Genomic DNA, 25,048 nt, shown 5'->3' with positions numbered 1-25,048 from the left:
ACAGGGTAGTTATAAAGGTAGCTTTCGGGTTTGTCAAGAAGCATGCTATGAGACATGGTCAATCAAGATGGGATTTGCCCCTCTCTAATTGAGAGTGATATCTCTGGGCCCCTCGAGTGATCGAATCCAAAAATGCATGGCCATACTACGTACGGTTAAGAGTTAACCTACAAAGGGATTCCGAATCACAGGATCGAGAAAGAGCGGTCGGCTTGAAGCTAGACCAAATATCGTGAGGCAAAGGGAATAGCATGTATATTATGTTGTGATGGTTCGTCTGATATGATCTTCGTGTGAGTATAGGAGTTGACACGTCTTGCTAGAGGCCGCTACCGACTATTGGGCCGAGTAGGAGTACTCGGGCCATGTCTATACGTATCCGAACCCATAGGGTCACACACTTAAGGGGCTGGAAGCCCAATTCGGATCTGATCCGAGTTGGATTAGGTTTAGAAGTACTAATGGGCCTCGGACCCAGAGGCCCGTTAGGAACCTCTATAAATAGAGGGGTGGGGGCGCCCTAGGGTTTACACCTTTTTGGCGAAACATATCTGCCACGCCTCCCACGCCCTCGCCTGTTGCAACTCGCGGATCTAGCAGTCTGGCTTGCGACGCTTCCTCCCTGCACGTGTGGATACCTTGGAGGTGTTGCGCCTGTAGCACTTGGACGAGCTGCCGACGAGCCACGATGAGCCGCCGACGAGCCGCGACGAGCCGCGGCACGAGGGTGATCTTGCTGCATGTGGACGAGCTGCTGAGGAGCTGCTGGACGTTGACGTGATTGACTACGTACGACTACGTTGATCGACTACGTACGACTACGTTGATCGTCTTCACTGCATCGACGCAAATCTACATCTTCCGCACCAGTAGTGCGTCGAGTGGTAATCCCGTGATCCTTATACGGCAGTTCTTCCTGGTTTTACGCGGTAGAAATTTTGATTTGCGCTAGTGTAGCCTACCTCGTATCCCAACAACACTAACATTTCCTTAAGCTTACCACGGTGTTCACTGAAGTGTTTTACCATATCCCTGGTGGTGGTTTGCCTAGAGAATTTAGAAAATCTAGGGTTATGAGCACGGTTTATGTACTCTTCAAAGGCATTAGACTCTCCAAACCCTAAAGGTGGACTTTCCTGGCTATCAAGCGGCAAAGTTCAGTACGAGCAATAGCATCAGAGTACTCCCAGTGATGGATAGAACCATCAGGGTTGAACTTTAGCACATTTTGAGCCATGCGATCATTTTCTTTTCTCTTCCAGCAAGCAAGAATGTGCCAACGCAAATGTCCAATACTACTAGAAGATTTGCCAGAGTACTCATGACTACAATGAAGGCACCTAGCACCATACCTGACCTTCTTGCTATTCCTCATGGTGAAGAGCTCCTCAAAGTCGTTCCACACCATAGAGGTGAAGTTCCTGTACCTCTTTATGCTGGAGTTCACCGGTGGCGCGGGCAGGCCCGCAGCATCAAGGTTGATAGCAACTGCAGCGCTGCCACTGGCCAAGCTAACCCAGAGGACATTCTCTTCTGATGACCAAGGTGTATCGGAGGTCGATGTATCAGTCTCCATCTCTGAGACTCCACCTACCTCCCTCCTTCTTGCCTCCTCGGCGGCTCAGGCTCCTCAACGACGCGCGCCGCACCCGCGTGAGCACGATAGCATCATGCTTGGCCAATGACCTAGAAGAAGTCAAGAACAAGAACAAGATCAAGATGTGAGAAGGGGAAGAAGGTCAGAAGAACAAGATATAGATTGAGAAGGGGAAGAACTTACTTGCATTGCTGGAGCACTCGAGCACGCCGAGATCTAGATCGAGAAGGGGAAGGAGGCACCGAGGCAGATAGGCGGAGGTGGCAGCGCGACGCCGGTGACCGGTGGCTGACTGGCGAGATCTAGATCAAGAAGGTGAAGGAGGTGGATAGGCGGAGGGCTGAAGGTGGGACGGTGTTGCGGCGCTAATGACCGGTGGTGAGGGAGGGAGCCAAGGAGAGGGAGGGGAATGACCGAAGAAGGAAGACAGGCAGAGCGGAGCCACGGCGGCGAGTGGCGTTGGCGAACTGGCGATTGCGGTGGACTGGTGGAGAGGGAGGAGGAGGGGATTAGGGTTCGTGCCGTGTCTGGGGCGAGGCCGCGGGAGGTTATACGTCATTACATAGGCCGTGGTCGTGCCGCCCGTTACATGGGCCATGCCACAGGCCGCCCGACGTGCCACATCTTAGGCCTAGGTCCGACCTGCTACGTCGGGCCGTGCTGGCACGGGCCCGTGTAACGGCGGGCCAGGCCATGCTGGTGCTAGGTCAATACAAGTCGGGCCTCGTGCCACCCGTTTAGCCCGGCCCATTTGGCCAACTATACCATCACCTAGCTAGTCGATGAGCTAGCTTCTGAAGGCAAGGAGGGAGTCGCTGCGTGACTAGTTGATGGCCCCGCCTCGGGCGGCGGGACAACTGCTAGCACCTGCAGCACCCCAGCAGCCTCCACGTCAACTTCTATCTTGGGGGATACATGTGCAGCCTCGACTTCACCAGCAGCCGCCACCTCCACCTCAGTCTCTGGATCCACCTCAGCCTTTGGCTCCAGCTCGGTATCTTGATTCAGCATCAGGCCCACCAACTCTGTCACCACCACAGAAGTACTCTTCGCAATGGGGTCAGCCTCCGGCAGCTCGGAGACTAACACTACAGAGATGCCAAATGATGACAATATATCGTGCATAAGTGCTGCTACGAGAGACACCGCACCTAGTGCGACTTCGGGTACGGGCTACTACTCTAATGGTGGAACTACAGGTTCCAAGGTGAGCTCGGGGGTTGAGCGGCTACTGCCATCAGCACTAGACTTTGTACTCGGGCCCTCAGCTTCCACGCTAGTGGATCTCCTAGAACAAGACAAGTGTTGCAACACATTACTCGGCGATACTACTTGGCAACATCAAGTTAACATCGATACACGGACACTTACTGGGTGGACCTCTTTATCTTGATGGAGGGCCCGGTTCCTAGGCGCAGTGCCTTGATGGTAGGTGATGACTTCTTTGGCGCAGCTCGTTGGATCACAGTTGGATCCCTGCCAGCCTTAGCCGTCGTCTCCTCTCATTGAGTACTCGGTGCTGGGACTTCTTCTATAGTCGGCAGCCTCTGCTGCACGACTACAGTAGTCGGCTCTTCTACCTCTGTCTCCACCTCGACTACCTGCACATCAGCAATGTAAGAGTCAAATTCTGGTGATAAAGCAAAACAACATGCGGGTACTCGATCCTCGAGATCTTGTTACTTGAGGTAGGACTTCATCGGCCGATGACTTTTTGACCAACCATTTGGCGGCGGTAGTACGCGCCTTCTTCGGGGGTGGCGCCACTTCAACTTCCTGAACATCCCTCGCTGCACGCTTTGATGTCCCAGAAGATGACCCCGCCTTGTCAGACAGACGAGGCTTGACGACATATTTTCAGTAGACTTTGAATCAGAGCTGCTGAAGCAGGACCAATCCAGTGAATCCTCCCTCTCCTTCTCCTTTTCCTCCTCCTCCTCCTCGATTGCCCTCTGGACATCCACAAGGGACTGCATGCGGGGCATGACATCAGCACCAGGTGGAGGAGGGTTGGAGAGATACAAGTTCAATTCATCCTGCAAAAATAGAAGACTAGTGAGTAAGATGACAGATGTCAAAGCTACTACTCGGTGGCTGTAGGCCACAGGTACTTATAGGATTTGGCGGGTTAGCGGCGCAATAATCTCTCAAGCCAACCGGGATTCCCTTGACTCCCTTGAAAAAATGCTTCAAACGCGCCATCACTTCGACTGGTGATAGCTGCTCAGACGTCATCCGTGATGGATCATTGGGACCCGAGTAGTTGTACCCTACCATGCAACACAGCTGCAGGGGCTAGACGCGCCACCTCATGAAGCTGAAGGCCACACTAATGCTAGTCAGGCCATCTTCCTTGAGGCGAGTGATCTTTGTAATCAAGTTCGGCAGCTAAAAGCTATCAGCAGTACTCAGCTTGTCTAGCCAGTGATTGTTCCACACTGGACGGTATTCGGTGACCTTGGGAAGACAGGGCTCGTGATTTCCAATGTAGAATCACCATTGCTTCCAATCAGAATGGGAGTCTATGACTTCGTACTCGATATACTGGCTCTTGTATTGCTCCCGAAGTTGAATCCCCACCTCTCCAACTACTTCCGTATGGTTTATCTGGGGTTGGGGCTTCACTATGAAGAACTTCCTAAACAGCTGGAAGTGGGGCTGAATGCCCAGGAAGGCCTCACAGAGGTGCACGAAGATAGCAACGTGCAAGATAGAATTGGGGTTGAGGTGGACAAGCTCCAGATTGTAGAACCTCAACAGACCTCTGAAGAAGTCGGATGATGGCAGATCCAGCCCGCGCTCAACGAAGTGCGCGAAGATGACTGTCTCATTTGGGTAGCTCTCCAGTGGCCACGCATTGCCGGCTGCTTCCCTCCAATCAGTGAACTCTTTCTCCTGGAGGAGATTGGCATTCACCAATACCTGGATGTCCGCCTCTTTCAAGATGGATCTCTTCCAGGCGCTGGCTTGATTCGGCGGTGCCGTCTGGTTCGTCTTCCCATACTTGGGTGCCGGTAACTAGATCTCCTTCTCCTTCTTGGCAGCCTTGCGCTTCTCCGACTCCGCCACCTTTCTTGAGGGTGCCTTCTTCGGTGCCATTGCTCCTATGGTCTTCTAGCGCATAAGCTGGAGGACTGGACAGTGGGGGGTGGCGGCGCTCGAGCTCGGGATGGCAAGCGGCGGTATTAGGGCAACAATGCAGAAGATGAATGGCTTGGGTGCACTAGTTTGGGTGAAATAGAAGGGATAAGATTCCTCTGATATTTATAACCATGGCACAGGTAACCGAGAGGTGAGAATTATGGGGAATATTCTATTTTTTAAGCCATCAGTTATCACCGGAACAGTTACCAATTTCTTCGGAAGAGATAAGATTTTCTGAAGGCAAACAGTCATGTTGACCAGTGGTTGACCCTTATACCCAAACTAGTCGTGTAACGGCTCGGGGGCTGTATCCCACGTGCCTGTTGGATAAAAGTTTTTTCTCCAGATTTTAAGGGAAAAATGTGTGAAATTACAAGATTGACCCTCAGCCTAATTCTTCGATTCAACCTAAGGCTCAGGGACTACTCCATATGGAGTGCGATTTTCATCGAACTTCCATATAAAGTTCAAGGTTGAAGATTCAAGACTAAGTTAAATGAGGCTTGAGTACCTTCTAGCCGTATGGCAGTACTCGAGCACATTCGTGGAGTACTCAAAGGAGCACCACAAACTAGTCAGCGACGTCTACAGAAGTACTCGGGACTACTGCATTTGACTAAAAAGTACTCGGGGGCTTGTCAGCCATACATCTATGGGCCTACCGAGAGGTTTGGACAGTCCTACAATACGGGGTTGTACACCAAAATGTATCAGATATGGAGACTACAGTGCAGGATGGCGTGATCTACGTAGAGGACAAGGACTAGTCGAGGATTAGGAAACTACTCGTAGCAATTAGAGTAGGACTCTCTGATCGAATCCGACTAGTACTCTTGTACATCAACTGACCTGTAACCCTGCCCCCGGCAATATAAGGCGAGGCAGGGACCCCCTCCAAACAATCATCAATCAATACAATCCAACCAACACACAGGACATAGGGTATTACGCAATATAAGTGGCCCGAACCTGTCTAAATCGTGTGTTCGAGTTCACCTTCGAGTTCCTGATTTTCAGCGAGCCCCACGCATAAAACACTACCTTGGGTACCCCTCGATAGGTTGCTAGGTCTAAACACCAACATCGGCCGACCTGGCCAAAGTCCTCAGGTTTGGCCCAAGTCTGACCCTCCCGTCTCCTACATCAAATACTCAACAAAGCTTATGGAATTTGTCAGAATAAAAGCCTATAGTTAAGATGATTGCGTCGAATGATCAGTTTTGATATATATTGGTGGTCGAAAATGATGTGTTAACTACCGCCAACACGCTTTTAATTACTTTTACAAGGTCTAGAATTTGTTTTGATCCGATTGTGTGCACGATTAATCTGTCCTTAGTCTTGGGAAATAGAGTCATGAGTTAGGGAAGGTCTGGACTCTAGAGTGCACATCAACTTACCAGTATATCAACACGTAGCCACAATGTGTCCTCCTTCCGCATTTGCTAGTGTTCCAGGGCCTCTACCTGTTGGAAATATGTGTTTATTTCTACCAGATATAAACATGAGGCATATTACACAACCCTTTGCTACTGCTATGTAATCTAATTCTAGTTTCAAACAGACAAGCGTAACCCGTAACAAACTCATGTAAACATTGTGCAAAAGCAGCCTATATAAGGCATATGTAACTAGGACTAGCAAGCATATAAGCTTCCTACACATGATATAACCCATAATAGTAATAGATCGATTCTATTGACTTATGGATTAGCGTTCCGTCCTCGGGTAGACGTGTCGCAGGGTTACACGATGCAGTGTAGATTGAAGATGTGGCAGCGTCGAATGTAGTCGATCGATTCGAGCGGTCGCGCAGTTGCGCTGCCCAGAAACCTAATTGCAAACCCTCGTGTAGGCTTTGCGACGACAACGGCTTGGATATACCGCTCACCCTCCTCCTCAGTGCACGTCAAGGAGAAGAGTCAGCGAGATTCAGCTAATAGTATCGGAGCACAAATCACCAGATGTAAAAGCGAAAGGAGGAGTTCATGGGTTTTCCGCGTGTACTCTTCCTGGACGTCTTTAGGGCTCTTATAGAGGAGAAGACAGCCCTCTGCTAATCGTTTCCGCTATAAGATCGCCCCACTAATTGGTATTGTTAACCATCCAATTAACTCAAGATTAAGGCATTGACTGCATGCTTATCATCTCTAATGATCGTTGTCAAAGGTTGCACGCAAGCGGCAAAAGATTACACCAACTTGGCTTGACTTCCGCTACCTCGCAAGTCACAAGTCACACGGTTGGTTACACAAAAAGAAACACGAATACACGCATGCCTTGTGTGACCCAAGCCCCGTTCTCTGCTTTAGTTATGCACTTAGAGAGGTGAGAGTGCTCTCCTATTTAAGTTGACTTGCACCAACTCAAACTAACTGTATGGAACTATTGAATGCCATGCACTCTTGCTTTAGAATTCCATTAAATAGGCCTTTCTATGGGGCCATTTTTCCAGCTGTCTGTATACATCATGGTTGCAGGGAGTTTGGTAATAATGCCCGCTGCCACAAATCTGTCCGGCAAAGAAGAGTCTAAACTTGCAATCTCTCGTCTCTCCGACCATTATGCAACCTCGTCCAGATGCGTGAAGATTGTAAGGATGGTAAAAGGTAGAATATTCTATTAAATATTTATATTTATCATATTATAATAAGGAGATTTTGTACCTCCTTGATGTCTCGGAGTTTAATGCTCGTTAGGTGCTCTTTCTCTTTGAGAATGATTAAAAGAGATTTCGTTGTAGGGAGAGAACACCTTGGAGAGGAAAAGAAACAAGAGAGTTAATTATTTCATTTAAAAATAAAAAAAATATGCAAAATAAAATCAAGAAGTTACTCCCTCCGTTCCAAATTGTAGGTCGTTTTAGCTTTTTATGTTCATAGATATTATTATGCACCTACGTGTGAGGAGCACCCTTCTTTTCAAGCTGCCTCTTTGTTGAAAAACATCGGTTCTTTGTTCGTTGCTCCTTTTAGGTGCATAATAATATCTATAAATATAAAAAATTAAAACAGTCTACAATTCGAAACGGAGGGATAGCTAATTAAATATAACCTTTCGTTCCAAGAGGAGCAACGAACACAGAACCGATGTTTTTGTACGTAGAGGCAGCACGAAAAGGAGGTGCTCCTCACACGCCATAGGAATGCCTTGATTGAGCCGGCAGACCATCTTTCTACTCTACGGTTTGACTTTGACACCGTCAACCGACATGCAACAGGCGTGGCCGGCCTCAACCCCCGATGGGCAGGAGCCCCCTCCATTGAACCTCGACCTCCCTCTCCTCACCCAGCACACAACCGCGTCCACATCCATTGCGCTCGCACTCCAGCGACGCGCCAGCGAACTATCGCTCTCCTAACCGTCCATGTCCGTACAGCACGCGCGCGCGCGCCCACGCCCCCGCTCACGTGCGTGCCCCGCCACGAGTGGGAGAAAAAAAAGGAGCTCCCCGCGAGATCCCGTGGAAAACGGCCGGACGCGGCCGGAGATGCTGCCACGCGCGCGGTGGCGTCACGTGCCGGCGACCACCAGCCACAGGCCACCGTCCTGATCCTGCCGTGATCCTCATCCCCTCGCTTGCCGTGCCGGGACCGTGTGACCAAGTTGGTGGTGAGGTCGCGTGGCGGGTTATAAATGCTGCCCCCTCGCGCCACCGGCTTCTTCCTCCCACTTTCTCTTTTCCGAATCCCCAGGCAGGCAAGTGCGCCGGCGAGGAGAGCGGACCAGGCAGCGAGACCGAGCCGCGCGGAGGCTCGGGACGGGAGAGGACGAGGAGACCCCAGAATCGCAGATCTTTCCTCCTCCATCCCGCCCGCCCGTGCCCAATCAGCGCGTCGTTCTTGCCGCCGCCGCTGCCGCCGCTTCCTCCGAGGTGAGGTGATTCCTGCAGCCGACCATCTTGTAACTCTCGGTGGGTGGGGATTGATTGATGGGGGCTAATGGTGCCCGCGGTTGGGTAATGCGGCGGCGGCGGCAGGGTTTGGTGCCACAGCGGATGCTTGCCGGTGCAAGCGTTTCTTTATCTTGGTCGGTTGCAAGTACTGTTGGTGTTTTTGGGTTTGGGATTGAGCCCGATGCGGACATTTTTGGAGCGTTCTTGCGGTAGCGCCATGATTAGGATTGGGACTGTGAGTCTGTGAATTTGACTCTGTTTTCGTTTGTTGCAGGGAAATCGAATAAACAAGGAGCTGCAGGATGGTGCTCTGGGTCTTCGGCTACGGGTCCCTGATCTGGAACCCCGGATTCGACTTCGATGACAAGATCCTCGGCTTCATCAAGGGCTACAAGCGCACCTTCAATCTTGGTATAGATGCTTGCACGCGCCTGATTGGCAATCCTAAATTCCTAATTGACCATCGCTTGTGACTTGCCACTATCGTGGCTTCACGTATGGTGGCGTCGGGTTGGCCTGCACCTCGAGGTTTACGCCTTCTCCTTTGTTTTTCTTTCTACAGCTTGCATTGACCATAGAGGCACACCGGAGCACCCGGCAAGGACCTGCACGCTTGAAACAGACGAGGAGGCCATATGCGTAAGAAGCCACCTTTATGTTTCCCCGCTTTTCAATATTCTTGTTGCAGCGATGGTTTATCTTCCATGGTGACACTGCACTTGCAATGGCATTCTAGTGTAGGTTATTACCGAACCTGGGAAAATGCTTGTAGTTCTGAGTTCTCCCTTATTCTTCTGCATGCAGTAGGGATTGATTTGGAAAACCAGATGCAGAACTAAGTCATTGGCTGAATTTGCCGAAATGGCCTTCTGTTTCTGCGGGACTAGGAAACAATGACTTCTCATTTTACTTGGTTTAAAATGAAGAGAACTAATGCAATACTATAATCAGCATTTATAGGTTGCCTCTATGGTATTATACTATATACATTGCAACGTGGACTATTGTCTCCGGGTAACATATTTAGTTCACTTGAGTTTTTCTTGCCTTCCTTGCGGAAAACATTAGAATGGACAGTGTTACACGGTTTTGGATCATAATTTTGTTATGGGCCACCCAATGTTTCAACATGCAGGTCTTATTTGGGTCATATCTTTGTACCGGTTAATCATCCGTATTGGCATGTTCAACAGACTGACCACTTGTATATCTGACATGGGCACATGCAGACTATAGTATACACCAGCTGAAATTCATGAAAGATGGATGACTAATATCTGGAATCCATATGCAGTTTCTCCTCTTTAACAGAATCTACAAACCTATTCAGCGAGCATACTTGGCTTGTTTTTATGCTAGTTTGCTCCAATATTCTGTCAAAGACTTGCTGTGCACTTTAGTCCTGAATGTACAAATATAGTTCATATCAAGTAAACATGCATAATACTTGTTCTAAACTTCTAATTTTATGATCATGATAAGTATGTCTTTTTATCCATTTCATATTCTTTACAGTGGAGTTATGGTACATTTAGTATTCGCATTCTTATTTCCTTGTGCCAATTGTCTTAACAGTTGGTATGATTGTTTGCAGTGGGGAATCGCATATTGCGTCAAGGGTGATACAGACAAAGAGCAGAAAGCAATGCAGGTGCAGTGCATTTTCCCAGTGTGTTTTGCATTCCAAATGGGGGGAAAAAACTAGATCTTTTAGGCTAGATTTACATTGATTTTTTTTCACATTTCAGTACTTGGAGAGAAGAGAGTGTGAGTATGACCAGAAAATATCTGTTGACTTCTTCAAGGTATTACTCATTTATGTGAAGCATTAGATTGAAGTAAGTTTCCTTCCCTTTCCAAACTCTCATTTTCCCTTGCTGAAATGTCAGGAAGGAGATTCTCTGAAACCAGCTGTGACCGGCGTACTTGTGTAAGAATCCAAACCCAAAAGTATCAATTCCATTTTAAAATTCTCTGGAACTCACAGAGTTTGGTGTCATGCAGTTTCGTATCCACACCTGATCCAATCGGCAACAAGTACTACCTTGGTCCTGCCCCTTTGCAGGATATGGCAAGGTGGGACCTTGCACTCCCTTATTGTTTTTATAGCAAGCAGGTGCAACAAGTACTTCATCAAGCTTTTCTTCTGACTTTTTTCTCTTATTTGCAATGGCAGGCAAATTGCTACAGCCAATGGCCCCACTGGCTATAATAGGGATTACCTGTTCTCAATGGAGAAGGCATTGGCCAGCATAAGTAAGGGAGCCTTCTTTTATTTGTAGTTTTGTTTCACTAAGCGATTAGCATTCATTGGTTTCTCTGTCTATTACAATTGCTCTCTTAAACATGGTTCTAGTTGCGATGTACATTCTTATGATTCTATCCTTACAAAATGGTTCTTATGCGCCTTTGCAGTCCATGAGGACGATTCGATCATTGAGCTTGCGAATGAGGTGAGGAAGGTGCTGAACAGAACAAAGGAGGCCAAGATCACTGGCTCTGACGTATCCTTGCAATCTCATGTTCCTCTGGTGCACCTGTCTGCGCTTCCCGAAGGCACTGTTGTGGACTCGAGATAGCAAGATCCTTGAAGCCCAGTTGGATCAGCGGAGGAGATGGAATGTCCTCCGACCATACTCACTCTTGATGTTGTTCCACCAGAGACTCTGAATTTGCTTTCAGTTCTTCCATGTTTGTGGCCATCGTGTACTGAATTTTCCTTTGCAACGGTTGTGGTGAGGCTGTATGTACCTTTCAGATTGAAAATGCTAAAGCCGGCACTAGTGACATTTGTTTTAACCCGGAGGCCAAAATGTCATTTATGTTTTCTATAGTTTCTTTGTCTTCTACAGTTTATGAGGTACTTAACAGAATTTTTTTTGCGGGAATACTAACCAGAAATTGGTGTGCATAGTCTACCTTAGAGAGAGTATCTTCAGCAATCTCTCTTTCCCATCCAAACCATATTGGAAGACTTGATACGGCTTATGTTGTCAGACATGAATAGTATGTGGGACTGGCTATTTGGAATCCATGATTTGTGGTGTTTGTTTGCTTTAACATATTTTACTCTCCAAGGACACTGGTTATTTATGGATACTGTTTCATGGATTGTCCATCACTATATGACTTGATTGCACTGTTGCAGGCTAAAGATGATGCATACATGTGTTCTACTTGTTTAAGTGAGATGATTCTTCTAGGTACAGTAGAACCACTCCATGTTTAATTCTAGAAATGTTGTTATTTGTAAAGAGGTATAATCCATTTCATGTGTAGAGTCCATCATGAAATGTGGCTTCATGGAAAAACATTGTTGATGCTCCTTTTATGAACACTTATGTTAATTTCAGGATATGGCTTATCTAATGGAAGATAGATTGATACTGACTTGTGACTTTTTATGCTCTGTGGATGTGATCTGAAATATCTTGTGTGTGTCGTTTGTGAATGTTAATTTCTCCACACTTTTTTTTGAGTTCCTTATTTGGATTAGCTGCGAGTTTGAACACTGCCCATTAATCAAATGAATCATTAGAACTATTGCCAAATATCAATGTTTTCAAACAAACATGTAGTTAGGACTTAGGATTTTGCAAACAGCCATTCCAAAATTTTGTATGGGTTTTAAGTTCATCTTTTGGCTCCTAACTCTCAAATATGACTATGGAATGGCTTTCATTATCACAGAATAGTAGCGTGCGCTACTGAATGTTGCATCTCCTATTTATTTGTACAGAAAGTGGTTCTCATTATCATATGACTTCGTCAAACTTCCTTGTACATCTATGTTAAAGTTGAATGTTTTGAAAAAATAATCTATGTTAAAGTTAAATTAGTCCAATTCATAGTGCTTGTCCAATTCAATGCATATATGACTATTGTTTAAGGCTACTAGATACGTGGTTATAGATAGAATTTTGTTTTGTCCTAGCAACGCACACGATCCTATAATTTGGTACCTTGTCAGATGTGGTATAAAGGCTCGTTTCTGAATCTGTCCGTTATAGAAAAAATATGTTTCAAGCTGCATGAATTTTTTATATTATCATCAGAGTTGCTTAATTGGTTAAGGTCGCAACTTCTAGTAAGACCAAATTTTCGGCAATATGATTGGTTGCATATCTGAAAACTAGTTAAAATTGTAGCTAAAAGTTTTCAAAAATTTTGAAATTTCTCATTCGTAGATAAGTTTATATTATGATCATATACAAAGATAAGTCCAAACTCGATCACAAGATAAAAAATGATAACAATGTCTAGACACCTAGACTCATCTAGAGTACCTGATCTAAGAATTTTTTTTTGCAGTGAAACAAAATGTTCCAAATAGACAAATTAAAATCTCATTTCATTTTACTTTTTCTATCATGGAGGGTGCATATGCATCCAATCGTTGGGTTTTAATCCAGTGGCGAAAAATTTAACAGATTTCACTCATAAAGTGTGTCAACACATAAATAGAATCCTAAAGAACAACGCATTGGTAGATGCATTTTCCACAAAAATAGCAATTGTTTCGGGAATGTTCGAGCAACTCCAAGTGTATCCTAAAAAATTCTTCCCCAAAACTATGTATTGGGGGTTCTTCCAAAAAAATTTCCCCCAAAAACATATCAGTCCACAGCAGATCGTTAATAAATAGCCCCCAATATTTCAAACACAGGCCACGTCATCGTATTGGGCCCATCAGAAGGGACGTGTGGGCGTGCGGGAATCAGGATTGGGGGAGGAACACCAACGCTAAAATATACGTGGTGGCAGGCTGTTTTTTAGCGTCGCTAAAAAATTAGGGAAGGTTTAGGTGGATTGTTGGAGTTCATTTTTTCTCTCTTTTTTCCTAAAAAAGATATTGGGAGTAAGATTAGCAGTCTCTTGGAGTTGCTTACCATCCCAAATTCTCTCTCTTGTTATTTTCTTCTCTCTGAAGATTACTCCCAAATCTTCCCCTTCCCGTTCTCGATTTATCTCCTTCCTCAGTCCTAGCAGTTTGTCGCGCCTCATCATAGGCGACCTCGCCGCTGGTGACTTGAAGCCTGGCCTCTTCCGACTGAAGTCTTCTCTCGTCAGCAAGCGTCGCCGCGCTCCTCCTTCTGCCCTCTACTGTATGTACTGGACTGGCGTTGAGTGCAGGTCCGTCGGGGCTCGGATCGATTTCTTCCTTTGCTAAGTAACCCTAACTCGCATGGACGAATTGATTTGTTCTGTTATAGCCTTCTTGGTGATCTTTCGTTCACTGTGACTTGGAACAGAAACACACCAAATCTTTTATTCTTACTAATCTAGTCCGTCATCTATCCAACCATGGTTAACATGCAGTTTATTTTGTAAGAATTCCCCCCTCGATATGTGCCCCAGGAAAAAGCTAACTTAGATGGGCTTGCGTGCTTGGATCCAAAAGAATTTGACTGTATTAATACACTTGTATCTTCAGTTCAGTATTATAAGTTGAATTAGCCGAAGATCATATTGCAGAAATGAGTAAGCTGGGAAACATGTTCTCGGCTCTACGCCTAGATGCTGAAATTAGTGGAGAAGATGACAGACTTGAAGTTGCCCAGGCATCTTCCAGCGCAGAAGAAACTGCTTCCAGGGAACGAGGTTAGTACTGCTGTAACCATTTTGGTCTTTGAATGGAGTTTGTGGATAACAAGCGATTAAGTTTCCTTTCTTTGTTCTGCATGGCGAATTGCCTATCTAGCTTATGGGGTCTCCTCAATGGAAAAACAGTACCAACCAGAAATTTACCAGTGACATAATAGATATTCTTCTTGAAATGATTTGGTAGTGCAGCAATTTGCCAAGGTTCTTGAGCCCTTGTTATCTTTAGCCTGAATTTTATCTGAAAAGGAAAGGACTGGCCACTAGAAGAGTCTCTGATGTTTGAGATAAATTAGTCCATGCACTGTTAGATAAAATTTTGGTACTGCCATTATAGGCTAACCCTTTTTGCTGTAGTAACAGAAGAAAATTAATCTGCTTATTTTGGTACAAGACACTCAGTTTGTACTTCTGACTACACGGATTTAACGTCTTTGATTAGGCCCACATGCTGATGGTATTTATTCCAGAGCTTCAATTTGTCTCAAATGATTTCACTGGAAATTTCATTCCCTATGCAGATAAAACGCAGAATGGCACAATCGTAGTAAACTATGAGGAAGGGACACTTGTTTCGTCATCTGGTGATTACAAGATGCCTTTAGTATGGATAGACCTGGAAATGACTGGTGAGCCTTTTTTAAATTTATGTCTTAAAATTATTAGGTGTTTCACTTGTTTGTTCTGATTTCATAATTTTCTTTTGTGTCTTCAAGTTATTTCTATACTGTTTCAATTGTGAAGAAATTAGTTATGTTTTGTAATAGTGCATCTCGTACTTTCAGAACTTAGAAATCATGGTGTTATTCATGGCTTCATATGATGTGCTTTTACATAGTGGATATGGTCCAACGTAACATTTCTACTGAACAACTGGACAAACTACAGACTAAGGAGGGTCCAATCTCATATTTCCACAGAATAAACATTTTGTATTATCCTGAAATAAGATATATAATCCAGAATATTTTATGATGACTTCCTTTCCTGGGACATTGTTGATGCTAAATATTTTGAACTCTGACCTCATGAGAGGTGTTGCTGCTTGTAAACTAATTATTTTGTTATCTTTTTAAGATAGTTTGTTTTATTAATCGATATACCGAATAAGAAGTAAATATTTTGTTATATTTTATATTCAACCTTGATAATATGTTTCAGCCTTAAATGACTAATGTAACCACACACTTCCTGGATTGTATAGGTTTGGATATTACAAAAGATCGGATTTTGGAGATTGCTTGTATTATAACGGATGGTAAACTTACAAAACAAATAGAGGTTGTTGTTGAATTGAAGTACCTTTGTTGGTTTGTTGACTTTGTTCTATATTTGATGGTTTTGTTTCTCACTCCTTTTCTGTAAAAAGTCGAGGACTTTATTTGTGGTATACTGATGTTTTTAGTTTACTATCAAATATAACATATTAATCGCTCTGCTCCTAAATACCTCAGTTTGTTAAATTTGCATGGAGGGAGTAGATATCCAATCTAGGTAGTTGACATTTTTATAGACACAAGTGATTAGATCTGAAAAGCTTGACTCAAGTGATTATAAGTTATAGCTGAAAAGCTTGACTGCATACTCATAATGGATACTTTTATTTTTAATAACTGAAGGTGTAGTGATTTTAACTAGAAATATGTGTACAGAGTTGACCCCAGTTTGCACACCAGATTATGGTGATAGGTTTCATTGTGTTACACTATCACTTTTGTGATAAATGTGTCTAATTTCAATGCCAGGTGACTGCTAACTAGATTTTGTTTCTTGACATATTATCCCATTGTTACCTGATGATCAATATGGAATATGATACTTTGAATCCTTTCATACAGCATCCATGCCAATGCTTCACCAGTGACCATATCGTTAAGCAAAGAAAATGTTTCATTATTTGTATTTCACTAGTCATGTCAATGTCACATACATTCTGTCAGCACCATCTTTAAATATAATTATTTAACATGTTTGTCTTGCTATTTTGTAGGGTCCTGACTTGGTTATAAGCCAGAGCAAAGATTGTTTAGATAATATGGATGAATGGTGCAAAACTCACCACTCAGCTAGTGGTAAATAACACTCTTTTCTAAAGTAACATTTGTTCTTATATTTTTAATGTTTGAATATAAATCTGATAGCACTGATTTCTAATTTAGGTTTGACGGAAAGAGTACTGCAGAGTGAACTTTCTGAGTGTGATGCAGAGTCACAAGTATGTTTTCTGCTTTTGTGGTCACATGTCAGTTTTTTTTCTTGGAATTTTGTTTGTAGACATGTGAAGTTGTGGCACTTAACATTATTCAATATGCTAAATTCTTAGGCTTTTTTCTGTCTCCAGTAACATATCTGCAATGCTCTAGTAATTAGTTTAGTTTAACACCTTTGTTCAACACCCTTACATGCTATTGGAATATTCTTAAAAGCTTCAGACAAGTTCACAGTATTTTTTTACTCACCATGTTCAATGGTTACCTCAATCTATACCCGTAATGTCTAAGTATCTCTGAACTGTACACCTGAATCCCTGTAGTTCAGGAATTTGGTCATGTTACGTGCCAATATCGATGCTTGCTTACTCAAGTAAACTGCTTGAAGAACTGTTTAGATGGTGTCTGTAGCCCTGCCAGAAAGTGACACTTAGTTGCCTCCAAGCACACACATGTGCTGAATCAGGAACTATCGATGCTTGCTTACTCAAGTAAACTGCTTGAAGAACTGTTTAGATGGTGTCTGTAGCCCTGCCAGAAAGTGACACTTAGTTGCCTCCAAGCACACACATGCGCTGAATCAGGAACTCACCATGTAGTGCTTCAAACATCATAAGATACATGCCAATTTCTGGGAGCGAAAACAGTATGTATGTGAAGTTGACATGGAAATGTGCTCAAACTTATGTCAATCTTTTGAAGTTAAGGCAGTTCATTGGGAAACTAATTTGATGAAACACTATGGTAATATATGGGCATGAAAGACTAGTCTCTAGTAGAATATTAATGCAACATGATCAAATTGTGTCATGCACTTGGGGCCATTGCAATTTTTTCATTGTCTGCGAAATTGGAATTCATTTATGAAGTCCATCTAAATTCTTTCTTTTGGATAACAGCAGTTACATCAAACTATAATTATTTCCTGCCTCTGTTTGTATTAAATTAACTAACTGTCACACTGAAAACACTTGATGTCAAGAATCCCCTTCCTTGAATGGTCATAGTCAATGCAATGTTTTGTTTCCTTTTCCTAATAACAGAGAATATTCTATTGGTTCATTGGCAGGTGTTAGATTTTGTTAGGAGGCATGTAAGTTCAGGCACTCCACTGTTAGCTGGGAATTCTGTTTATGTGGATTTATTGTTTCTGAAGGTTAGCATGAATAACTTGGAATCCTTCTTTTGTCTCTGTTTTGGTGCAGTTGCTTTTAATTTTACTCAGCACTTTTACTAAGTCTAGTGTTACCCCCAAGAACAATGGAAGTAGTCCACTTGACCCTCAGCTTCTGAATCAGTTACTAAACTCCCTCATTTTCTATAACCAAGACATTTTACCCTGATGCTTTCTTTCGAAATTTTGCTGATATGGAGATGGTTTTGCTTTTGTTACTTGTCTTAAATTCACCGAACTAGACTACCCAGGTGTGTAAAGGACCTGGGTTTTAGGATTTGAGGTGGTTAAATAACTATTTAAGGATGTTAAAAAAAATGCTTGCTACCACCTATGCTCACAAACGTTTACTATTTTCTGTTGGAAGATGATTATAAAAGTTAATAGAAGTACAATATTATGTAAGTACTTTGAAAGATAAATCACAATGTATGATTTCAATATTTCCATTCTCAATATTTTAAAAGATATTGATAATCAAGGTTTGAAGCCTTTGGAAGCTTAACAAAACATGCCACGTAATAAGGACTGGAGGGATATGGAACACATTAATTGCAATATATTTCTCATTATAAATAGGATGGCTATTTCTTACTTTCGTGAAAGCGTTTTCCTTTTCAACTTTGAGTTTTTTTCGTCCTTTGGTGGATGACATTTCTGTTGGTGTATGTGTGTATTATGGCCCAATAAGGCCCATGTATGACTGCTATATAGCTACCCACTAGGGTTAGCCCAATAGATAAGATTTATCCTCTAATATGGTATCAGCCTAGGTTAGGGTTTACCTGGTGCCTGGCCGCCGCCGCCGCCGCCGGCCGGCATCATGGCCGGCGACCCCCTTCCCCCTCCCCTCTCCTCCTTCCCCTCCCTTCCTTCCTCGAGGGCGCAGATCGCCTCCTCGGGCCGGGCTCTTGCGGCTGCGGCGCTAGCTGCCGTCGGGGCGGGCCATGTCGCCGCCGCCGCCGCCGCCGACGGGGCTGCGGACGGCGCGGATCCTGCCGCCGCCGCCGCTGCGGCTCGCCGCGCGGGCGCGGGCGGGCGTGCGGGCGGGGATCCCGCCGAGGCGGATCCCGCCGCCGCCGCCGCCGCGGCTCTCCGCGCGGGCGCCGGCGGGCGTACGGGCGGGGATCCCGCCGCCGCCGCCGCCCTCCACCAGGACGCGGATGTTCTTCTGCCGGGCGGGCGTGCTCCTGCTGGTGCCCCTGGTGATGTCCCAGCGGGCGCCAGGGGGGGCATGCTCGCCTCCCTTTCCCCGCACCGCCTCCTCTGCCACCTCTGGCCCTACACGCCGGAGGAACTCCCGAGGTAACTCTCGCTGCGGCCCTCGTCGCCGCCCGGGCTGCTGCTGCCGAGGGTCAGGCACGCCTGCGCGCAGCAGCCCTGACCTGGGAGCGCGAGCGTGATGCGGCCGACGTCTTGGCCCGTCAGATCGCCGAGGCGGAGCAGCTCCTCGCCCACCCGGTGTCCCACGACAGCACTGCCACCTCCTCCGGCTCCGGTGCTCCCCGTCCTCCTTTGGCTGTCTGGACCGACCCGGCCGATCCCCTCGTCGCGCAGCTCCATTACCAGGCCGGGGGTGTTCAGAACATCAAGAGCTTGGTCCCCGTCGTCCTCGACCCTGAGTCGCCCTCCTACGCCCGCTGGCGGGACATGGTGCTGCTCATTCTCCGCCGCTACGCCCTCGACGACCATGTCCTCATCAACACCTTCCTTGCGGCCCGGACAGCTACGTGGCTTCGCCTCGACAGCATCGTCTTGTCGTGGATCCTGGGCACCATTTCCCTCGACCTCCACGACCTCGTCCGCGGCACCCCCGAAACCACCGCCCGCCGGGCCTGGCTGGCGCTCGAGGGCCAGTTCCCGGGCAACGCCGAAGCCCGAGCTCTTCGTCTCGACGCCAGCTTCCGCACTTTCGTCCAGGGCGACCTCTCCGTTGGCGAGTTCTGCCGGAAGATGAAGACCATGGCGGACTCCCTCGGTGACCTTGGCTGGGCCGTGGAGGACCGGATCTTGGTTCTCAACGTTCTTCGCGGCCTCAACGAGCGCTACGCCCACCTCCGCACCTGGATCACCCGGCAGCGGCCCTTCCCCACCTTCCTGCAGGTCCGTGATGACCTTGTCATGGAGGAGCTTACTCAGGGCATCCAGCCTGGGTCCCTTCCTGCGCCGGCCTCCGCGTCTTCCTCGACCGTTCTTGCTGTGACTCCACCGTCACGACCCTCCGCTTCGCCACCGTCGTCCCTTCTTGGTCCTTCCTCCTCCTGGGCCGAGCGGGGGTGGGGGGGGGGGGGGGCGTGGTGGCCGCCGTCGCCGCGGTGGGGGGCGTGGTGGGGGGCGCGGTGGGGGCACTCCGGCGGGCACATCGGCGCCTCCACGGGGCTCTCCCTGGCCGTCCTTTGCCAACCCATGGTCAGGGCGCATCTCTATGTGGCCTTTCCAGGCCACCGGAGGCGAGCCTCGTCCTCCGACCGCCATGCTCGCTGGCGCTGTCCCGGCTGCTCCGTTTGCGTCGCCGTGGGCTCCACCTCCCGGGGCCTCGCCTGGGCCTGTCGGGTGGGACCCGACAGCCTTGGCACGCTCCTTCGGCACCATGGCCCTGACTCCTCCAGTCGGTCAGGACTGGATCGCCGACTCGGGTGCCGCTTTCCATACTACACCCGACCCTGGTATCCTTTCTTCCGTTCACCCTCCTTCTTCCTCCCACCCTTCGTCCATCATGGTCGCAAATGGCTCTTGTCTTCCTGTCACCTCCGTGGGTACAGCTCACACTCCCGGTTCTTTTCGGGTTTCTGATGTTCTTGTTGCTCCCTCCATGGTTCACAACCTTCTTTCTATTCGCCGTTTTACCACTGACAATTCCTGTTATGTTGAATTTGACTCCTCTGGTCTTACTGTGAAGGATTTGGCTACCCGGCGACCTCTTCTCCGATGTGACAGCACCGGGCCCCTTTACTCCCTCCGATTTCCTGCGTCCACTTCTTCCGCTTCGCCCTCCGCTTCTTCAGCTGCTTTTGCCGCCACAGCTTCTTCCACTACATGGCACCGGCGTCTTGGTCATCCTGGCCGTGCTGTCCTGACACAGCTTAGTCGTAGTTACGACATACCATGTACTCGGGCTCATGATGAGCACCTGTGTCAGGCGTGCCAACTGGGCCGTCATGTTCGACTTCCTTTTCCTACCTCCTCTTCACATGCGACCCATGTGTTTGACCTTGTACATTGCGATCTATGGACATCGCCTGTTCTGAGCATTTCTGGCTATAAGTACTATCTTGTTGTGGTTGATGATTTCTCTCATTATTCTTGGACTTTTCCCTTGCGTGCCAAGTCTGATACTTTCCCCACGCTTCTCCACTTCTTCGCTTGGGTGTCCACTCAGTTCGGTCTCACCATCAAGGCCGTCCAATGTGACAACGGCCGCGAGTTTGATAACACCACCTCCCGTGCCTTCTTCCTCTCTCACGGCGTGCACCTACGCATGTCCTGTCCCTATACCTCCTCCCAGAATGGTAAGGCTGAACGCATGATTCGTACCACGAACGACACCATGCGCTCTCTTCTGTTCCAGTCTTCTCTCCCTGCCCCCTTCTGGGCCGAGAGTCTTCACACCTCCACCTATCTCCTTAACCGACTACCTTCAGTTGCCTGCCCCGCTCCCACTCCACACCACGCTCTCTTCGGTACCTCCCCTCGCTACGATCACCTTCGGGTCTTCGGGTGTGCGTGTTATCCTAACACCGCTGCCACCGCTCCTCATAAGCTGGCTCCCCGTTCGACTCAGTGCGTCTTCCTCGGGTACTCCCCGGATCACAAGGGGTACCGTTGCTTTGACCTCTCCTCTCGGCGGGTCCTCATCTCTCGCCACGTGGTGTTTGACGAGTCCGTCTTCCCTTACTCCACCACCTCCCCACCTCCTTCCACCTCCGACCCTGATCTCTCCTCCCTGTTTCCCACTGACCCGGTGGACCAGCCACCGCTACCGTTGTGTCCTGCAGGTACTGCTCCGCCGTGGTTCTCATCGGGCTCGACGTCCACCGGTGCTGTCCCTGACCCTGCGCCCAGCGCGGGCCCAACGGTGCCGGCCTCTGGTGCTGCCTCTACCCCTTCGCCCTGCGCGGGACCGGTGACACCGCCCGCAGCACCTGCTGTCCGGTTTGCGCAGCCCGTGCGCGTCTACCAGCGCCGGGCGCGGCCGGCTCCCCTGGACCTGCAGCCGGCCACGCCTCCGCCGTCGCCGCCTCAGTCATCGCCGGTGGACTCTTCTCCGCCGGCGACGCCTACACCACCACCACCTCCGCCGGCCCCGACTGCCCGTGTCGCGCCGTCGGTGTACCATCCGCCTCTCCTACACCGGCACCCGCGTCACGTTCACCCTATGGTGACGCGACTTGCGGCTGGTACCCTGCAGCCCCGGGCTCTTTCAGCGATGCCCGGCGCGCCGCAGGTTTCTCCTGTACCCTCCTCCGTCCGCGGCGCCCTGTCGGATCCTCACTGGCGCCGCGCGATGGAAGAGGAGTACGCGGCGCTCCTCGCCAACCAGACTTGGGATCTGGTGCCCCGTCCGCCTGGCTCCAACGTCGTCACCGGCAAGTGGATCTGGACACACAAGCGGCAGGCTGATGGTACCCTCGAGCGGTACAAGGCTCGCTGGGTTCTCCGGGGTTTCACTCAGCGCCCTAGTGTCGACTACGACGAGACGTTCAGTCCGGTGGTCAAGCCAGCTACTGTCCGGACTGTTCTCTCACTGGCTCTCTCCCGCTCCTGGCCCGTGCATCAGCTCGACGTCAAGAACGCCTTCCTGCACGGTACTCTGACTGAGACTGTTTACTGCAGCCAGCCAGCGGGGTTTGTTGACTCTTCTCGGCCTGATATGGTCTGCCGGCTCAACAAGTCACTTTATGGCCTCAAGCAGGCCCCTCGAGCTTGGTATTCGCGGTTTGCTGCCTACCTACTGACGCTGGGTTTTGTGGAGGCCAAGTCCGATACTTCACTGTTTATCTATCACCATGGTGCTGAGACTGCTTATCTGCTGCTCTATGTTGATGACATTGTCCTCACTGCCTCCAGTCCGTCCCTCCTACGGCGGATCATCACCTCACTTCAGCAGGAGTTTGCTATGAAGGATCTGGGTGTGCTCCATCACTTTCTTGGGGTCACCGTTGAGCCTCGTCCGGCTGGCCTCTTTCTTCACCAGCGGCAGTATACTCTTGATATCCTGGAGCGAGCTGGGATGACTGACTGTAAGCCCTGCTCCACTCCAGTTGACACTCAGGTCAAGTTGTCAGAGGCCGACGGCACTCCTGTGACAGATGCTACTGCGTACCGGAGTCTGGCTGGGGCCCTTCAGTACCTCACTTTCACCAGGCCGGATATCACTTATGCGGTTCAGCAGATTTGCCTCCACATGCATGATCCCAGGGAGCCCCATCTCACTGCTCTCAAGCACCTACTCCGTTACCTCCGGGGCTCTGTGGACTACGGCCTCTTCCTTCACAGGTCTCCCTCCACTGAGCTCGTTGTCTACACCGATGCTGACTGGGCCGGGTGTCCGGACACTCGGCGCTCTACCTCCAGCTACGCCGTCTTTTTGGGCGGCAACCTGGTGTCCTGGTCGTCCAAGCGTCAGCCGGTGGTCTCCCGCTCCAGTGCCGAGGCGGAGTACCGCGCTGTCGCTAACGGCGTGGCCGAGGCATCATGGCTTCGGCAGCTCCTTGCCGAGCTCCACACCCCTTCTTCCCGGAGCACTCTTGTCTACTGCGACAACGTCAGTGCGGTGTACCTCTCCACCAACCCTGTTCAGCACCAGCGGACCAAGCATGTAGAGATTGACCTTCACTTCGTCCGGGATCGGGTCGCCATCGGCGATGTTCGGGTCCTCCACGTCCCGACCACCTCTCAGTTTGCTGACATCTTCACCAAGGGCCTCCCGTCACCTGCCTTCACCGAGTTTCGCTCCAGCCTCAACATCACCTGTGGCTAGTTGCGTCTATGGGGGGGCTTGTGTGTGTGCCTTTCTTTTCATGTCCAGTCTGCAACTCCGTTGCGTCGGTAGTTCAGACTGCAGGGGAGTGTTGGTGTATGTGTGTATTATGGCCCAATAAGGCCCATGTATGACTGCTATATAGCTACCCACTAGGGTTAGCCCAATAGATAAGATTTATCCTCTAATAATTTCTGTCTGATGTTTTCCTGCCAGAAGTATATGCCACAGCTTGCAGCCATCTTCTCTCATGTAACTGTCGATGTGAGCAGTGTAATGGCTTTATGTGTCCGATGGTATCCCAAAGGTAAACTAAATCCAATGACAGATGGCCATGGATAAGCACTTTAGTTTCTGTAGCTAGTAGTTATAAAATGGTTAGCCGTGGCAACATGTTACATGTTTAAGCAACGCTGTTGCTATTTGGGTGTATACCAAATTAGAATTTGCAGCTTTGCTTCTAATTTGAGGTGATGATTGGTACTTAGCAGCAAAGTAATGCTGCTGTGGTTTACCATCTGCTAGCATCTTTAAGGGACACTCGTGAATATAAGTAATCTTGCAAGACTTGTGATGAGATTTGAACTTGCCCTTTTGTCATTTTACTTTGACAGAAAGGAAGCAAACTCCAAGGAAGCAAAAGGCCCACAGGGCAATGGATGATATTAAAGAAAGCATCGCTGAACTAAAGTACTACAAGGACAACATTTTCAAACCACAGAAATCTAAGCGGTAGCCGCATGGGTGAAGTCTGCAGCCACCTTGTTGAGTAGTTGAATCAACTGATAGCCAGAATTGGAGGGGAAATTTCAGGTTAAAAGTCTCATGCCTCGTTGAGCTCATATGCAAGGGTTCCACTTTGATGTTCTGTATATATTATTTAGTGTTAGGACTTCAGGCTTATTGTTCGGTTGGATTCCGAACACTACTAATGCTAAATGAACCTCCTTGTTACTGCATTGCGTACATATATAGATGTTCAAAATTACTTTGCTACTCCCTATGATAAATGACATGGTGTCAATGATGGGCTCAGACCTCAGATGCTGCCTCAACGTACGGTGTGCCCCTGCAAGTGTGTGATATACACTGAAGCATCCTTCTATGTAACTTGAGGGGCTGTGCAATTTAGTTCTGCTTCACTAGATAAGAGGTGCACATAGTTTTATTGATGTAAACAATGAGTATGAGCATTTCCTACAAGATTCATCTTTAACAATGCAAATATTTCCAAGCATAGGTGGCGCTATTTCAAGTAATAGCGCACTAGATTATATGTTTTCTTCTTACTTTATGTTTTAGACTCAAGCATATTATTTGTTAGAATGATAACAGTTTTCTTCCTTTATGTTTTAGACTCAACCATATTATTAGTTAGAACGATAGCATATTAACATGATCGCCCGCCAACAATCACCCCCCCCCCCCCCTCCTGGTTTAAATTGTG

General features: G+C 47.9%; 2 protein-coding genes across 5 annotated transcripts; both read left to right on the top strand.

Moving 5' to 3' along the window:
- The first annotated feature begins 8,405 nt into the window (after nt 1-8,405).
- LOC117841535 (gamma-glutamylcyclotransferase 2-2) lies at nt 8,406-11,435 on the top strand. Of its 2 annotated transcripts, none has more exons than XM_034721932.2 (9): nt 8,406-8,615; nt 8,911-9,047; nt 9,199-9,275; nt 10,231-10,287; nt 10,385-10,441; nt 10,526-10,566; nt 10,641-10,712; nt 10,813-10,892; nt 11,052-11,435. In XM_034721932.2, exons 2-9 carry the CDS (start codon nt 8,939-8,941, stop codon nt 11,213-11,215), a joined length of 657 nt encoding a protein of 218 aa, XP_034577823.1. In that variant the 5' UTR covers nt 8,406-8,615; nt 8,911-8,938; the 3' UTR covers nt 11,216-11,435. The 2 variants fall into 2 exon arrangements, with proteins under 2 accessions (XP_034577823.1, XP_034577824.1); XM_034721933.2 differs by having other exon boundaries at nt 8,406-8,620.
- Nucleotides 11,436-13,547: 2,112 nt separating this feature from the next.
- Nucleotides 13,548-24,643, top strand: LOC117850664 (oligoribonuclease). Of its 3 annotated transcripts, none has more exons than XM_034732533.2 (9): nt 13,549-13,769; nt 14,094-14,237; nt 14,759-14,866; nt 15,442-15,518; nt 16,228-16,309; nt 16,397-16,452; nt 17,517-17,603; nt 23,818-23,908; nt 24,216-24,643. In XM_034732533.2, exons 2-9 carry the CDS (start codon nt 14,114-14,116, stop codon nt 24,335-24,337), a joined length of 747 nt encoding a protein of 248 aa, XP_034588424.1. In that variant the 5' UTR covers nt 13,549-13,769; nt 14,094-14,113; the 3' UTR covers nt 24,338-24,643. The 3 variants fall into 3 exon arrangements, with proteins under 3 accessions (XP_034588431.1, XP_034588424.1, XP_034588419.1); XM_034732528.2 differs by having other exon boundaries at nt 13,552-13,769; nt 14,112-14,237; XM_034732540.2 differs by lacking the exon at nt 23,818-23,908 and having other exon boundaries at nt 13,548-13,769; nt 14,112-14,237.
- Nucleotides 24,644-25,048: the final 405 nt, after the last annotated feature.

Source organism: Setaria viridis, chromosome 1, assembly GCF_005286985.2.
Source record: "Setaria viridis chromosome 1, Setaria_viridis_v4.0, whole genome shotgun sequence".
Taxonomy (NCBI): Eukaryota; Viridiplantae; Streptophyta; class Magnoliopsida; order Poales; family Poaceae; genus Setaria; species Setaria viridis.
Note: the sequence above shows the minus strand (reverse complement) of the source record. Positions and strands in the feature narration are given on the sequence as shown.